The sequence below is a fragment of the Lemur catta genome, chromosome 2, assembly GCF_020740605.2.
Source record: "Lemur catta isolate mLemCat1 chromosome 2, mLemCat1.pri, whole genome shotgun sequence".
NCBI lineage: Eukaryota > Metazoa > Chordata > Mammalia > Primates > Lemuridae > Lemur > Lemur catta.
Window position 1 is genome coordinate 22,895,433 of NC_059129.1, and position 18,742 is coordinate 22,914,174.

At 37.3% G+C, this 18,742-nt stretch overlaps 1 protein-coding gene across 4 annotated transcripts in view; it reads right to left on the reverse strand.

Moving 5' to 3' along the window:
- Positions 1–18,742, reverse strand: part of RNF216 (ring finger protein 216) — a 153,050-nt gene that overhangs the window by 129,041 nt on the left and 5,267 nt on the right. For all 4 annotated transcript variants that reach the window (XR_006733186.1, XM_045541257.1, XM_045541258.1 and 1 more), the window contains exons 2-3: positions 9,516–9,651; positions 737–870 (exon numbers count right to left, since the gene is read on the reverse strand). Coding sequence is in view for 3 of the 4 variants with exons in the window: in XM_045541257.1 (XP_045397213.1) it covers positions 737–870; positions 9,516–9,582 (201 nt within the window). In the remaining variant the exon portion in view is untranslated. The remainder of the gene's footprint in view (positions 1–736; positions 871–9,515; positions 9,652–18,742) is intronic.

Genomic DNA, 18,742 nt, shown 5'->3' on the forward strand with positions numbered 1-18,742 from the left:
GCACTCTGGGAGGCCGAGGCAGGAGGATCGCTCAAGGTCAGGAGTTTGAGACTAGCCTGAGCAAGAGCGAGACCCCGTCTCTACTAAAAACAGAAAGAAATGATATGGAAAACAAAAAATATATACAGAAAAAATTAGCCGGGCATGGTGGTGCATGCCTGTAGTCCCAGCTACTCGGGAGGCTGAGGCAGGAGGATCACTTGAGCTCCGGAGTTTGAGGTTGCTGTGAGCTAGGCTGACGCCACGGCACTCTAGCCCGGGCAACAGAGTGAGACTCTGTCTCAAAAAAAAAAAAAAAAAAAAAAAGTACTGTAAAAATTGTTCTATAGATGTAACAATAACATTTGTTTTGGATTAGACAAACTGATTATCTACATACCTATTTATATTCTGCAACTAAAAAAGCTGAATGCAAAACATAAAAATATAAGTGTAAGAATATCTAGGATGATTCTGGAAAATGTGCGATAATACAGGGAGATATGCCCTACCTGACAGTAAGATACATTATAATGTAGGAACTACGACAGTATAGACTGGTGCCTGCATAGTCAGACAGAGCAAGGGTAGAGAAGTTCACAGCTTTTCAATCTAAGGGGAGAGGAGGTAGAATGGAGAGGGGATGTTCTTAGAATGTATAACAAGTGCACAGAGGTGCTCTCAGCTGCTCTATAATAAGGCTCACAGAGTGGCTGAAAAATCAGAGACTAACTTGCAACAGATTAAGAAAACTCACTTCTGTCAGGATGACATCATCATCCAGGTCCTCTTCGTCATGTTGCTGGGAAGCCGGGGTGACCAGCATCGGAATCCCTTCCTCATCAGAGGAGTCAGATATGGTGATGGGCGCATCTCTGAGATTGATCCAGTCTACAGGAAGGCAGAGAACACTGTTACTGGGAGGCCAGCACAATCATATTCAATACTTTAGTTCAATTCTAGTGTGAAAAAGGTCAGGCCTGAAGCCAAAGTCACAGCTACTAGTATAGCCCACTAGCAGCACATGCACTCAAGCATTAAAACTCATGTTTCTGTGCTGATTTTTGCCAATAATACATTTGGGGACTTGCTAAAGAAAATCAGACGACTATTATGTGCAAAATATCAACTTTTTTCTTATGTTAATACTAGGGTTGAAGAAATCTCTTGATAAAATCTTCTGGACTGCCAATTTCTTTAAAGTGAAACTACGGCCTCTCACCCATCTCTATTCCTCCCAGGAATAAAAGACTTTTTTATTTAAACTGCTAGATCTGAAAAAATTACCACTCAAAAACAGTAATTTTTTTTTTTTTTTTTTTGAGACAGAGTGTCACTTTGTTGCCCTGGCTAGAGTGAGTGCCGTGGCATCAGCCTAGCTCACAGCAACCTCAAACTCCTGGGCTTAAGCGATCCTCCTGCCTCACAGCCTCCCGAGTAGCTGGGACTACAGGCATGCACTACCATGCTCGGCTAATTTTTTCTATATATATTTTAGTTGGCCAGCTAATTTGTTTCTGTTTTTAGTAGAGACGGGGTCTCGCTCTTGCTCAGGCTGGTCTCAAACTCCTGACCTTGAGCGATCCACCCGCCTCGGCCTTCCAGAGTGCTAGGATTACAGGCGTGAGCCACGCGCCCGGCCAAAAACAGTAATATTTTCAGTTAACATCTAAAATATTAAAATTTGCTCATCTTAGACATAAACTTTAAGAATCATTTAAGCAAACATATTTTAATGTTTTAGTCAAGCACCCATTTAGCATCTATGACAATAAGCAATTTAACTTTCCTAGTTTCCTTTTAAATATAATTTTAACCATCTAGATACAGTAATTCTGTTCAAGGTCTCTACTTCCTTTTATCTGTCTAAAGACAGAACATGCTTGGTATGAATTACAGGATAACACAACTGATATTTTTTCCTGTCTGGTTTGATGGGAATGTCAAGGTCAAAATGGGCAATAAAGAGAAAATGCATTAAGTGACCTAAAAAAAAAGGAAAAAGAAGAACAAGAAAGAGGCATCATCATTACAATTTCTGAAATTCCTCCATTAAAGCTGTAACGTCTTTCTCAAGGGTAATGCCTCATTTATTTCTTGGCACTCGACAATTTGAAAAGCAATCAAAAATCAATGATTTCACTTCATTCCTATAAGAAAGCAGCAGTGATGCCAGGGACAACAGTTGCATCTGTAGCATCTAAGGTCAGACAGCCTGAGTTTAAATCTCAGTTCTAGCACATATTAGCTAGTGGGGTTGTTACCTAACTTCTTTAAGCATCCACTTCCTCAACATTTAAAAAAATGTTAAAAAGGTTGCCTACTTAAAAATAATTATGGACCTGACCCCCCGCCCCCCGCCTGCTTCTCCTAAAATAATTGTGAAGATTAGTTGAGAAAATCCAGATAAGATGCTTCCTACTTATAGTTCTTAGACTGACAAACGTAACCAACTGAACTGAGGACCTGAATAGGTACATTATAAAGAACTTCCAGTTAAAACCTGGCAGAATGAATCCAAGTGATTATCACCATCACTTCCTAAAACGCCACTAAAATGACAGTAAGGGAACTTTAAAAAAGTATATATCCTTGAGTACACAAAGAGAAGGGAGCTCCTAGTACGCAGGGGGATTTAACAAAATTCTGAGAAACAGCATATATACAGGTGGCAAGTGCTTTAGCAGACTGGAGAAGGCTCAAACCCACAGCCTATAGAGGGGACAGACAACCAGAAGTGGCCTTATTCATGCTGAATCCTAGAACAGCACAGAAATTGATGGCACAGGATACTTCTGAGAGCAGAAATGATTCAAAGTCTGTATTGTAAGCAAAGAGATTTCTACATTTCTTCTTCTATCCTATGTAGCCAGGTGACAAGGCACAGCCACCCAGGCAAAAGACAAAGATGAGTCTAGGTGTAGATCTCTTTGTATTTATCCTTCTTGGGAGTCTGTTTCCTAGATGTACAGATTAACATTTTTCATCAAATTTAGGAAGTTTTCAGCCGCTGTTTATTCAAATATTTTTTCTGTCCCTTCTGTTTTTCTTTCCTCTCCCTGAGACTTTCATTACACATATGTTAATAAGCTAATGGTATCCTCAAATTCTTCAAGGCTCTTTTCATTTTTCTTCATTCTTTTTTCCTTCTATTCTACAGATCAGATAATCTTTATCAATCACTTATTCTTCTACGAGCTCAGATCTGTTGTCAAACAAATCTTTAGTGAATTTTTCATTTTAGTTATTATACTTTTGACCTCCAGAGTTTCCATATATACATATTTTTAAACAGATAAGGTCTCACCATATCATTCAGACTGCTCCCCAACTCCTGGCCTCAAGCAATCCTCCTACCTCAGCTTCCCGAACAGCTGAGACTATAGCTGCGAGCCACTGTGCCCAGCTTTGTTCTTTTTTTAAATCATTTCTAGCTCTTTACTGATGTTCTTTATTTAATGACTCACTGTCATCATACTTTCAATTCTTTTAATGTGGTTTTCTTTAGTTCTTTGAACATATTCATAACAAGGAATTTGAAATCTCTACCAACTAACTCCAATATTAGTTTCCAGAGAGACAGCTTTTATGGATTCTTTCAGCTATGTATGTGTCAGACTTTCCTGTTTGTCTCAGTATTTTTTGTTGTAAACTGTATATTTAAAACGATATATCATAACAACTGTGGATTCTGATACCCCCTGCACTGGGAGAAGTAGTTGTTGCTGTTTTTGTTTGTACCTTGTATAGACTCATTCTGTGGAGTCTGTTTTCCCCAGTGTGGGGATGATCTCTGTTCAGGTCTTTTTTCTTTTTAATTCCTGTTTTCATTTTTAAGCCTTGTTTCCTAGGAGTTACCCTTGGGACAGCATAAGCTTAGTGGACAGCCATGCTTAAACATCTTGAGCCGGTAATGCTTCCACTTTTTGCAACTGGATCTGTGTGGTTTGGTGAATGCATCAGAGTTCAGGCACATTACAGTCTGTTCTAGCTTTTAGTTCCGCCTTTGCAAAGCGTTAATTTCTGACAAGGAACAGTAGCTTGCTAGGGCCTCTTACTTATCTCAAATGTGTTTATAACCTTGTGTGTATGTATAACCTTCCAGACCACCAAGGATATACAAGTTATTTAGGCATTTTTTGGCTCATTCCCTGATCTTCCTGTTAAACTTCTGGCCAGTCGGCTGCTTGCCCTGATCAGTATCTAGACCTCAGATTAGCTGCGATATTTGCCTTTTATGATTGTTTGCCACTGGAATTTCTACTGATTTTGACAACATCCCTGGGTATGGAATTCCCCCTCCCTACCTCCATTCTTCTCCAAATAAAGTCTGCCCTTTTCACCATCAGTCTTTTCAGGCTGCTCCATGGGCAGGCCCAGGTAGAACTTCACCATATGAAAGGGATGGACCTGGGAAGCCACTAAGGGAATGGGAGCAGCCCCAGACTAAAACTCCATACATTTTCACTCTTCTTACCCAGAGTCAGTAGATTTTCTTGAATAAATGCTCTCAATCGCTATATGCCTTTGGCCAATTTTCAGTCTTTTTTTTTTTGAGACAGTCTCACTCTGTCGCCGAGGCTGGAGTGCCGTGAGCCTAGCTCACAGCAACCTCAAACTCCTGGGCTCAAGCAGTCCAGCCTTCCGAGTAACTGGGACTACAGGCGTGCGCCACCATGCCCAGCTAATTTTTTCTATATATATTTTTAGTTGTCCATATAATGCCTTTCTATTTTTAGTAGAGACGGGGTCTTGCTCTTGCTCAGGCTGGTCTCAAACTCCTAAGCTCAAGCGATCCTCCTGCCTCGGCCTCCCAGAGTGCTAGGATTATAGGTGTGAGCCACCGTGCCCGGCCCGATTTCCAGTCTTTGAACAATTTTGTATAATTTTATTGTTGATTTTTCAGGGAGAGGATGCTGAGCTCCTCACTTAGCCATTCTAGAAGACCCGCCCCATAGATGTTCATTCTAAAGAAATATTGAGAAAGAGAAGCTCTAGCCTTTGGTACACCAGGCACTGGAGTCGAAAGGGAAAAGCAGTGCTGCTGAAATAGGCATAGGGAATAAGATCCCAGCTGCCTTCTGCTACTTGGTTCTCTGAATTCTTGCACACAGTCTTACGGTCCTTATTCAGGAAACTGTAGATTCCTCTCTGGAAGAATTGGCCTAAGAAAAAGGTACACAACCTTGGGGGACCCAATGAAAGTTGGTTTGAAACCTATCACCTTAAAGTCCAATGGTTGACAAGACACCACATACCACACATAGATAAACACATGAGATTTCAATTAGTTTTTAAAAATATAGTTTAAAAAATAAATAATAATGAAGCAAATGCTACAAATCATGTGGATAGCCACGTGAGTTAATACAAAAGGCCCATCCGTGGGAAACCATCACCAGGTCAGGAAATATTTCCAGCACACTGGTAACCTTCCTGTGCTTCTTTCAATCACTACTCTCTCCTTTCTCTCTAAAGGTAGGTTTTCTAAATCCACAGATAAGTGTTGTTTTTGAGTATACATTCTTCTGTGTCTAGCTTTCTGGTAAATAACATATTTGAGATGCACCCATGTTGCATGCCATTTTAGTTCTGTCTGCTGTATTTAATCCACCATGTGAATATATCACAAGTTATTCTTTTGTTGATGGACACTTGAGTTGGTGTCAACTTTGGATAATGCCATTATAAACATTCTTGCACTAGTCTTTGGTGTACTCATTTCAGTTGGATACATTCTAGGAACGGAATTGCTAAGTCAAAGGATAAGCACAGATTCAATTTTAGTAGGCAATGCTAGAAATTTTCCAAATTGTTTGTACTAATTTACACTCCCATCTGCAGTATAGGATAGTATCTGTTACTTCATGTCCTTACTGGAACGCAGCCATGCTCATGCATTTATATTTGGTTTATAGCTGCTTTCATGCTACAATGGTATAGCCAAGTAGTTGCAACAGAGACCACATGGCCTGCAAGGCTGAATGCTGACTACTTGGCACTTTAAATTTGCTAAGCCTTGGTTTTCATTATTAATTTCTCAGCTTTACTGCTTATTTAGTACATGTATTTTAGGCCACAAGTCTTATTCAAAACATGGCATTAGAAGTATCTCATAAATTTCCACAGATTATATTAATATTTTCATTATCATGCAACTCAAAATACCTAATTTCCATTGTGATTTCTCCTTTGAACCCTGGGTTGTTCTTAAGTATATTCCATTTTCCACACATACTGAGATTTTCTAATTTTATCTCTATAAATAATTTATGGCTCAATTCCAATGTGGTTAGAGAACATAATCTGCATGATTTCAAACCTCTGGAACTTAAAACGTGTTTTCTGGCTCAAAATATGGCTAATTTTGGTAAATTCATAAGGTGCAGTATTCCACACACGCCTATTATGTCAAGTTTCTTGGCTATGCTCTTCCACTCTTCTGTGGAATGTATGGAAGGCCCATACAAATGCCTGGGCCTGCTCTCTCAATCACTGAAAGAAACATGTTAACTCCCATTATGATTGTGGATTTGTCCAATTCTGCTTTTAGATTTGCCAATTTTTGCTTTGTGTATTTTTATATCATGTTACTTAGAGTACAGGGATTAGCACTGTTTTATCTTCCCAGTGCTCTGAATCTTTTATCATTATGAATTCCATCTTTATTAATGCTTTTGGTTGGGGTTTCTATCAGTTTTATCTGACAGTATATAGACATACTAGCTCTTTTTTTTTTTTTTTGGCTATTTGTATGATGTATATTTATTCATTCCTGTACTTTCAATCTTTCTTTATTTTACCTTCATTTTTAAGCCTATTTCCACTGGGTATATAAGTAGATAAAATAGTATTTAGCAGTTAAAAAGGAATGAATTACCAATACATGTAACAACAAGGATAAATCTCAAAAACGTTATGTTGGGCAAAAGAATTTGGGTACAAAGAGTATACACTGCATGAGTCCATTTATATGAAATTGGACAGTGACAAAAAGCAGATCAGTGGTTTCCTTAGGCCAGGAGTCGGGTAAGGACTGACTGCAAAGAGGCACAAGGGAATCTTTTTGGGGTGACAGAAATGTTCTATATCATTATTGAGGTGGTACATTCATTTGTCGAAACTCAATGAACTATACGCTTAAAAAAAAAAAAACTACAGAAGTTAGTGCAAAATAAAAATTATTAATGCAGCTAATAAAAACAAATCTATCCACCTGAAGAAAATTCTTGCGATGGCTGCAGAGGATACATATTTGTCTAACAAAAAATATGCCTCCAAAGTCAATAATTTTCCAAAAGGAATTAGTTGGTTTTTTTGAGAGATGGGGTCTTCCTCTGTCTCCCAGGTTGGAGTGCAGTGGCGTGATCATAGCTCACTGCAGACTCGATCTCCCGGGGCTCAAATGATCTTCCCACCTCAGTCTCCCAAAGTGCTGGGATTATAGGCATGAGCCACCATGCCTGGCTGCAATTAGTTGTTCTTAAAGAAACTCTGTTCAAGAATATTTGAAACAATTCAAGACAACAACAACCACAGCATTAATTTAAAATCTTAAAAACCAGTACTTCTTTTGTACTCTATTTGCATAACTTGAGCAATTTTATTTTTCTCAATTTATCTGCTTAATAAGATTTGCTCAATTTAAAATGATCTGAAAGCCAAACATATATACAATTGACCGCTGAACAATAACACTGATTTGTAAGGGTCCACTTGTATGTGGATTTTCTTCTGCCTCTGCCACTCCTGAGACAGCAAGACCAATCTCTTTCCTTTTGCCTACTCTTCTGCCTACAGTGTGAGGACAAGGATGAGACCTTTCAGATGTTCCATTTCCACTTTATAAACAGTAAATATACTTCCTCTTTCTTATGCTTTTCTTAACATTTTCTTTCTTCTAGCTTACTTTATTGTAAGAATGCAGTATATATTACATATAAAATACAAAATATGTGTTCACTGATTGTTACTGGCAAGGCTTCCAATCAACAGTAAGCTATTAGTAAAGCCTTCAGGGAGTCAAAAGTTATACGTGGGTTGGATGCAGTGGCTCATGCCTGTAATCTCAGCACTCTGGGAGGCCGAGGCGGGAGGATCGTTTGAGCTCAGGAGTTCAAGACCAGACTGAGAGATCCTGTCTCTACTAAAAACAGAAAAATTAGCCAGGCATCGTGGCACGCTCCTGTAGTCCCAGCTACTTGGGAGGCTGAGGCAGGAGGATCGCTTAAGCCTAGGAGCTTGAGGTTGCAATGAGCTACGACGACGCCACTGCACTCTCAAAAAAACAAACATAGGAAATTGAACTTCCCTCCTCATTACCCTTTTTTCAAAAAAACAAAAGTCATATGTGGATTTCTGACTACATTGGGTGTTGGCTCTCCTAATTCCCACACTGTTCGAGGGTCAACTATAATTTACTCTCTGCTGGAAAAAAATCATCTTCATAGCACAAAATATTATCAATAGGAGAAAACAAAAACCAGTAAAACTTCTGCCATGGAATTTATACTGACAAAAAATAAATATATTAAGGATTCCTTTCTTACTCCTCAGCAATTTTTTCCCTTTTAGTACAAGTGCATATGTGAATTGGGATTTGACAGGAAATTTCACATACATTTAAAGAATGTTACTGAAATGCAGGCACTCCTCTCCTTATGAATTAATGAATTTTCTGAAATTTTAAACATGGTAAAACAAAAAATACATGTTCTTAAATTCCCCATGAGGCTAAGTCAGAAGATTCTGGCAAAAAAGAATTTTAAGCAGGGCTGAGCGCAGTGGCTCACACCTGTAATCCTAGCACTCTGGGAGGCCAAGGCGGGTGGATCGCTTGAGGTCAGGAGTTTGACAAGAGTGAGACCGCGTCTCTACTAAAAAAAAAAAAAAAAAAAATAGAAAGAAATTATCTGGCCAACTAAAAATATATATAGAAAAAATTAGCTGGGCATGGTGGTGCATGCCTGTAGTCCCAGCTACTCGGGAGCCTGAGGCAGTAGGATCGCTTAAGCCCAGGAGTTTGAGGTTGCTGTGAGGTAGGCTGACACCACGGCACTCACTCTAGCCCGGGCAACAGAGCGAGACTCTGTCTCAAAAAAAAAAAAAAAAGGAATTTTAAGCATTGTATGAGGACAAGATAACTTTAGCAGCACTTACAGTCCTTTAGATCATATGGGCCTAGAGCAGTGTTCCTCTGCAGTCACCATTCCTCCAAAAACAGAGACCTGACACTGTTCCCATAATCCTACCTCTTAAGACCCAATGACTGCATATTCATAGCTTCTTTTTGCTAATTAACAGCTCATTAATCTCCTTGTGATGGATGATTCTTAAACTTCATTCAGGCTAGCAGGTATCATCATTTAACACAATTCTAGTATTCTGCCAATTCCTTTCATACCTGATGTTCTGAGGTCTAAAAATGAATTGCCTCTGGATTCTAAATGGTGCAATGTAAGTTCACTTCAAAGAAGATGCAGCTACAATACTAAAAGAAGTGAGGAAAGGGAGAAAGTGAGAACGAACAAACTTACCTTGTCCCTGGTGGCAGTGAAAGTTATTCAAATGAATTACCTCTTCACTGTTGTTTCCCTCTGCCATTTTCAAATGCAGACATACACATACGTGATTACTAATATATAAACATGACCACCATCTGTTCCAAAGGGTCTGAAAAAGAAGATAAGAGGAACGTTAAGAACAAGGGAGTACCAAAACTCTTCCCAAATATCTGATCAACGTAGCATTCAAAGCTTATGCTGAAAACATCCCTTAAGAAAACACAAACTCAAAACATGGCACTACAAAAATACTGTGTGTGTATGTTAAATAGACAAAATACTGACAAAGTATTCACATCCAGATACAAATATCCTAACCAAAAAATGGGCTAAGGAGATAAACAGGCAATTCACAAAAAAGAAAACAAAAGAAGACACTCAATCTCACTAGTAATCAGGGAAGGCAAATCAGAAAATGAGTCATGTTTCAAACCATTAAGCTAGCAAAAACGGCAAGCATGCGAGAAACGAGAAATCTTTCAGCAATTATTGCATGTCAGGTAAACCTCGTTGGTTATAATACTGCCACCTTGTGAAGCTTGAGAAATAGGAAATCTTTACATTTCTGGTTTAGAGAGTAACTCGAAGAGACCTTTTGGAGAGCAATTGCCAATACTAAGTTAAAAATGTACATTCCCTGTGACTTAGCAATTCCTCTTCTAGGTATATTTACTAAAGAAACTTGTGAATGTTCTCCAGAAAGTATGCATAACAGAAGATGTGAAATTAATCAGGCATGGTGGTGCATGCTGTAGGCCCAGCTACTTGGGAGGCTGAGGCAGGAGGATCATTTGAGCATACAAGTTTGAGGTTGCAGTGAGCTATGAAGACATCACTGTACTCCAGCTCAGGCAATAGAGCAAGACCCTGTCTCAAAAAAGTAAAGAAAAAAAAAGATATGGATAAGAATGATTGCTACAGTAATACATGTAATAAAAGCAACTGGAAATGAACTTACTGAACATCAGTAAAGGAATGAATAAATAAAATTCATACATGAATATAAGACAGTTAATAACTAGATCTAAAAATATCATGGATAACTCTAAAAACAATGTTAAATGAAAATGTGTTATTTATGTAAATTTATGTTAAAATTTAAAATATATTTTATTTAAATACTAAAAATACCATATGCATAAGAATGAACTCACCAACTTCAGGGCAGTGGCTATTTCTGTGAAAGGGGAATTGAAAAGGAAATAAGGGGCTGGGCATGGTGGCTCACGCCTGTCATCCTAGCACTCTGGGAGGCCGAGGCCGGAGGATCGCTCGAAGTCAGGAGTTCAAGACCACCCTGAGCAAGAGCAAGACCCCGTCTCTACTAAAAATAGAAAGAAATGATCTGGACAGCTAAAATTAAATATATATAAATATTCTGATTTATATATAGAAAAAAATCAGCCGGGCATGGTGGCGCATGCCTGTAGTCCCAGCTACTCGGGAGGCTGAGGCAGGAGGATTGCTTAAGCCCAGGAGTTTGAGGTTGCTGTGAGCTTGACACCACGGCACTCTAGCCCAGGCAACAGAGTGAGACTTTGTCTCAAAAAAAAAAAAAAAAAAAAAAAAAGAAAGAAAGAAAGAAAAGGAAAGGAAATAAGGCTTGAACTTGAGTTACATATAACATCTTTTTTCTTTCTTTTAAAGATATTTTAAGCAAACAAAACATGAACATATGTTAAATCTGGATAGAAGATTTGAGTAGTAGAGTTTTCTGTATTTTTGAAATCCTTTCCTCGCTTCCTTTTTAAAAAAAGATATAGTGGTGCTAAAGCCAAGATAATACCTTTCCATGGACCAGCAATGGAACAGAAACAGAAGTTAGGGGAAGGGGCTAAAGCTGCAGAACTACTCGGGTCTGGGGCTGAGAAGCAGGGAGAAGCACCTGGGAGATGGACTCATATGGAAGTAATGGGGACCAAAAACCCCATGTCTATTAAGGCAGGAGAAATGGAGTGTGGGGCGGGTGAGTTCACTGGCAAGTAGCATGTATCAAAAGTATTTAATATACGTATGAAACTATACACTAAAGTGGACAGATTTTAATTTTAATTATATATTTACATATATAATTATAGGTTTTTATTTTAATTATGTATCAATAAAGGTTTTTAAAGAGTAAAACAGATAAAAAAGGGAAAAAAAACCCCTCCACAAGATACCATCACATACCCACTACAACAGTTAAAATGTAAAATGGTACCACTCTAAAGAACTGTTAGGCAGTTTTTAAAAATTAAATATGCATCTCTATCTATGTAAATATACATGAATGATCTAACAATTCTACTCCTAGGTATTAATCCAAGAAAAACCTAAAAAATATGTGCAGAAAAAGACTTGTACAAGAATGTTCAGAGCCACTTCATTCACAACAGCCAATAACTAGAAGTAGCCTAGATTTCCATGGGCAGAACAAATACACTGGTGGGTACTTGCACAATGAAGACTACTATGAAATAAAAAGGAATTAACTTTTGATACATGCAACATGGACGAATCTCAACAATAGTACCCTGAATCAAAGAAGCCAAACACAGAAGAGTAGACAGTTAATTTTCTATTTACATGAAGTTCTGGTAGAGGAAAAACTAATTTATGATGGCAGAAATCAACAGTTGATTTGTGGAGAGAGGGCTGACTAGGAAGGGTTATGAGGGAACTTTTTGGGGTGACAGGAATGTGTAGAGGTTGATGAAGTTGTGGATTACAAGAGCGTATGCATCTGTCAAAACTGATCAAACTGTACCCTTAATATCTGTTCATTTCATTGTATGTAAATTATACCTCAATAAAAATTGTTAAAGAGAGGTTCACTTCAAAGAAGATGTAGCTGCAATACCAAAAGAAAAAGCAGTGAGGAAAGGGAGAAAGAGTCACACAAGATTGAAGGATTCTAACAGGTCTGATGGAAGTTTTAGAAAGAAAAGGAATGATGTAAAAGAGTATATAAAAAGTCGGCCGGGTGTAGTGGCTCACGCCTGTAATCCTAGCACTCTGGGAGGCCGAGGCGGATGGATCGCTCGAGGTCAGGAGTTCAAGACCAGCCTGAGCAAGAGCGAGACCCCGTCTCTACTAAAAATAGAAAGAAATTATATGGCCAACTAAAAATATATATAGAAAAAATTAGCTGGGCATAGTGGCACATGTCTGTAGTCCCAGCTACTCGGGAGGCTGAGGCAGTAGGATCGCTTAAGCCGAGGAGTCTGAGGTTGCTGTGAGCTGGGCTGACGCCACGGCACTCACTCTAGCCTGGGCAACAAAGCGAGACTCTATCTCAAAAAAAAAAAAAAAAAAAAAAAGTAGTTATCTAACAAGAAACTAAATTAATAATCAATAACCTTCCCCCCAAAATTCTGTGAGCCCAGTGAAGTCTTCTAAACATTTGAGGAAGAAATGCAATATTACAAAAACTCTTTCAGAGAATATTAGAAACATTATTTTTCAAATCATTTTATGAGGCCAGCATAACTTTGATACTAAAGACTGACAAAAACAATACAAGAAAAGCTAATATTGCTCATGAACACAGATGCAAAAGTCATGACCACATCAATGTAACTTACATTAATGGTATAAAAGAGAAAAACCACAGAATCAGTCTCAATAGGTGAAAATAAGCATTAAAACCGAACACCTGCTCACACTTAAAGACTCTCAGCAAATTAGTATTAGAAGGGAACTTCTTTCATCTAATTAAAAGCATTTCAAAAACACTAGAGCAAACCTCATACCTAACAGTGAAATACTAAAAAGCTTTCTCTCTGAGATTAAGGACAGTTTTTGCTGTTTCTTAACACTGTATTGGAGGTTATAGCAAGTGGAGTAAGGCAATACAAAAAAATAAAATATCAGGTTGAAAGGACGAAGTAAGTGTCATTATTTGCAGATGATAAGATTGTGGTACTAATGCAAAGACAGATAAAAAAGTAAAATAAAGGGCTCAGAAAAAGACCCACATACATGCAGTCACCCACTGTTGCTGGGTCAAGTGGCTACCTCTATGGGGGAGAAGGGTGGAATCAATCTTTGTCCATTCCTCATACTATATATAAAAGTCAATTCCAGATGAATTATGAAATGAAAGATAAATGATAAAAATTCTGGAATTTTTATATGAGGACACAACTGTCCTCATAGGACACGATCACATATATTTGTATATGTAACTGTATACAGAGATACCACTGGAATGAATAGGTGAATGAATGGCTGAATCACAAGGTCTCTTGGTACAAGGCCAATAAACAAATATGAACACTATATTAGTAAGAAAAAATTAGACAATGACATTTAAAAAGGATATTTTTAAAGTAGCACCTAAAACCATCAAATACTAAGGAATAACTACAACGAAAGATGTGCAAAATCTCTACACAGAAAACCATAAAACATTTCTGAGAAAAATTAAAGATTAATGTAGAGACACAATCACATTCAGGTGTTAGAAAGCCCAGTTTTATAAAGATGTCCATTCCTTCCAAACTGATCTATAAATTTAATACAATCAAATTTTTAAAATGGATATATACTAGGTGACTTTAGAATTTACAGGAATATGCAAAGGTTATTCTTATAACCAAAGCATTCATAAAGAAAAACAAAAGATGGAGGATTTATACTATCAAACATTACACTATTATAAAATTACAGTAATTAAGACAATGCTGTATCAACAAAAGAGAAAAACAGACCAATGGAACAGAGTCCAGAAAAGATTCATTCACAAATGGACGTTTGATTATGACAAAAGTGGCACTGCAGGGCAGTGGAAAACATAATCTTTTTAACCTATGATGCTATACTAAAAAGCCATATTTGGGGAAGGGGTAGGGAGTGAGAATCTCTTCCTCATGCCTTATACAAAAACAATTTTAGATGAACTATGGGGATTTAACCTTTGTAAAATATTAAGTTTCTAGAATAAAAAATACAACTTGGCAGTGAGAAAACTATCCTAGGCCGGGCACGGTGGCTCACGCCTGTAATCCTAGCACTCTGGGAGGCTGAGGCGGGTGGATCGTTTGAGCCCAGGAGTTCGAGACCAGCCTGAGCAAGAGCAAGACCCCGTCTCTACTAAAAATAGAAAGAAATTATCTGGCCAACTAAAATATATATAGAAAAAATTAGCCATGCAGGACATGACCCTATAATGAGAAAAAAAAATGCTGGGAATAAAACTAAGTAAGATGCAGACAACAGAGACAAAGGAAAGAGAAGGTAGTTACTGATGAAAGTGGAGAACAGAGCCACGAAATTTCAAAAACCGAGCTGTCGTATTTTTGAATGCTGCATCAAGAGGGAGCTCTGTGAAGTTAGAAAAAGTTACCATACCTTCTTCAGAAAAGGTTCCAGAAAACCAATTTCATTAAAAAGGAGCAAGAAGCCTAGGCACCGTGGCTCACACCTATAATCCCAGCACTCTGGGAGGCTGAGGCAGGAGCATCACCTGAGCCCAGGAGTTGGAGGTTGCAGTGAGCTATGATGACACCACTGCACTCTAGCCCTGGTGACAGAGCAAGACTCTTTCTCAAAAAAAAAAAAAAAGAGAGAGACCAAGAGGAAGCAAAACATCCCTACAATGAAAACAGGCAAGAAAAACAGATTAAAATGTAACTTTCTATTTAAAAACAAGACACTAAGAAAATAATACAAAACATGAAATAACAACATAAATCAGAATTAATAAAACCCAAGAAATGGAATGTCATAACTCAGGGAAAGAAACACAAATCAAAGAAAAAATTGTTTCAGGAATGAAGACTAAACTAGAAGGAACATAAGTAAATCAACAGAACACATACTGCTTTAGGAGAACCAGAAGGTGACAAGGGATAAAATTCAAAAAAGAAAAATAAAAGATAAAGGGGCCAATATTCAAGACCGACAGAGAAGATCCAACATAACAGAAGATAACAGCTCTTGAAGAATAAATTAAATGGGGAAAGAACAAATAGTAAAAGTTATTTTTTTTTAAAAAAAGCTCTCCTAAAGATTTTAAGCTACATTTCAAAAAAGCACAATTCATACCTAAGAAAAATCAACCCAGAATGACAAATACCAAGACACATTCTATTAAAATTACTGGACTTTTTCAAATTATCACTTTTTAAACAAATACTAAAATTACTGGACTTTAAAGGAAAAAAAATCTTTTAGGACACCTGGGCTTGGACTTATAAAAGAGAAAAGTAGATTATGACTTTGACAGTGATGCTGTATACCATAATAAAATACTGTAAGATATTTAAGACATATACTTTAAAAATAATGTGATTCAGAGATTCTATATCCAGCAAAACTGATTCTAAGAAAAAGGGGACAAACTTACCAATTTAATATAAAAACTTAGTGAATATTATTCCTACAAAGAATCTGAGGCATTGATAGAACAGACTTTGAGTAAACAAAATGAGGGACACTGACATAAAGATTGGTAGTGAACATTAAATACATAATTACTTGGAGAACTAAGATTAAATGACAGTTAAAAGGAGATAATGTATAATAGCTATACGCTCTGGGAGGGTGAAAAAGGACAATTATAAAAACTACAGGGAGGAAAAGCATATGTAAAATCTTTTGTTTATAGTAATTCCATTGGTTGTGACAGTCTTCATTTTGAGACTTTACTGTGTGTAATGGGTTAAAACAAATGCACAGTTACAGAACATTCTATCAATCCCTGCATCCTTCAGAATTAAGATTCTTAGTGTGGCAAAAAAGAACTACACTTACATACCAAGCACAATCAGCACAGGGGAAAACAAGAATTACACTTGTAATATAGAAGTAAAAACCTTATAATCCTAAATTTGAATTATATTAACTCATAATATGGTTTAGTTCTGTCAAAAAGAAAAAAAAAAGCCTAAAAAATGATCTGCTTGTAGCAATGAACATCCATAGTGCCTCAATTATACTCTTCAAGCATTTTTCACCAAAAGAAACCAGGGCTTTTTAGACAAATCACTAATTCTAAGTCTGGGACAGGAACTATACATAATGAGCCTGAAACATCTTGTCTCTTGTCATATTAAATACTAAAGCAGCTACCAAAGACCATTTATCAAGACTGGGCCCTGTCTGAACCAGGAAAAAAAGGCCTGAAGAGGCACCCATTGGACACATATAATATTCTGAGTTTCAATAAGGATAATCATTCATGTGACATGAAATTCTTAAGAAAATGTATAAATGAAAGTTCATAATTTTTTTTTTTTAAAAAAGGTCATCTTCAGAGGATGATAGGCAGTGGATCTACGTCTTTAAAGGCAAAGAATCAGGCATTTTCTTACCTTTCCTGAATTAACTCTATCACTGGATATCTAAGACAAAGAATGGTTTCTTTATAAAAGTGTTCTAACATAAATGAAGAAAATGTCAGTTAAAATACCATCATTTTGCACCCCTCAATGGATTACTGGATCTAGACACTGCTGCTAACATCATCATCGACATATCATCAGCTGCTAAGGCCACAGAAACAAGACACTGAGGAAAGAACACTCCCTACAGTCTCACCAAAAGAAGTGAACCTGATATGGCCAAGGATCTGGACCCAGCAGCCAAGTTTTAGTAGAGAGGCTCAAGGAAAATATTATTCCTTAGTATTTAATGAGGGAGAGGCAATTAGGAAAAAATGTCCAAAATGACTCTATGAGGGAGACTGATAACTTTTTGAAAAGGCTGACAAATACTTATCTAGACTCCGGGAAACTACAGGTCAAACACCTCAGGTTCAACAAAAGATAAACTGTAAGGAAAAGAAAGGAATAGAAGAAAAAGCTTGGGAGATCTAAAAGATATTTTAGATCCTCCAAAATTTTTAATGGGTAACATTAAACTATAGTATCTAGGGATGTACTCTTGGGTGATAAAACCATAAAGTAACACAAGAAAATGATGATAAAAGTCAGACTAATGGTTAATTTTAGAGGGAGAAAAAGAGCAGATGCTTTTGTGAAACAGTAGTTACAGGTCAGTAGAACTTTCTAGTCTTTCTGTAGTTTGATTTTTAAACTATTTTCTTACTCTGATGAAAATTAGAGGAATGCAAATCAATAAATAAGAATAAAATTGGGCCAATTATAACTGCTATGGGGCCCTTTTAGTTCCAAGAGCCTATCTGTGACCTACTCAGTCACTCAACTCTTTTCTTCCTGAGAAAAAATCTCAATCTTCTTTGCCTTCCTTGGAGAAACCATGTGTTCCAGAGGAAGTTAGACACAGATCCTGCCCTCTCATTAAATGGTGCCTACAAACAGCTAACAGTCAAGTAATATCAGCATTTTTCCAATTTATAGAATACAAAGTTTTATATAAAGTACATCAAAACCACATTAAAGTTTTACAATAGAACTTTATAGCATCTATAACTTAACAAAGGTATCCACATTTTTAAAAATTACAAATTCAAGCCATAGTTTGGTTCTCTCACTTAAAATAGTATTATTTATAAATAGCATAGCATAAAGGAAAAAGGTCTGGTATCAAATTTGAATGGCATCTAATCAAGTACTGTACTTTTTCTCCAAATAAGATTTTTAAAAAGTATTTTGAACATTAATTCCAATAGCCAAATTTCTTTTTTTTTCCTTTACCCCAACTAGCTTCCTTCAATTTTACACTAGAAATCAAAGGAAAATGTGATTCATTTATACCACATTTAGTTAGAATGTCACGCTTCTGGTTATGCAGATTACTAGAGGTGCTTCAAAAAAATTCCTCATGAGTAGCACATCAGTGGCCCCTGTTGCGAGAAAAAGAGTCTGATGATGGAATTTCTACTCTTGACTAGAAGCAGGTCTTTGTAACAGGTCATTTAACTTCCTGACACTCAGTCCCTTCATCCGGGCTTTGGATCAGACAGCCCAGGTTTAAATCTTGGTCTCACTATTTAGTGAATCAGTGGCTCTGAGTAAACTGTTTAATCTCCTGGGCCTAGTTTCCTCATTTATAAAATGAGAATAATATGGTTGTTTTAAAATTAACTGAGGCCAGGTGTGGTGGAACAGGTCCGTAGTTCCACCATTCCGGAGGCTGAGGCAGGAGGATTTCGCCTGTCAAGTCACTCCACTCCAACCTTGGCAAGAACAAGACCCCATCTCTACAAAAAAAAATAAATTAGCCGAGTGTGGTGACAAGTACCTGTAGTCCCAGCTACTCAGAAGGCTGAGGCAGGAGGATCGCTTGAGTCC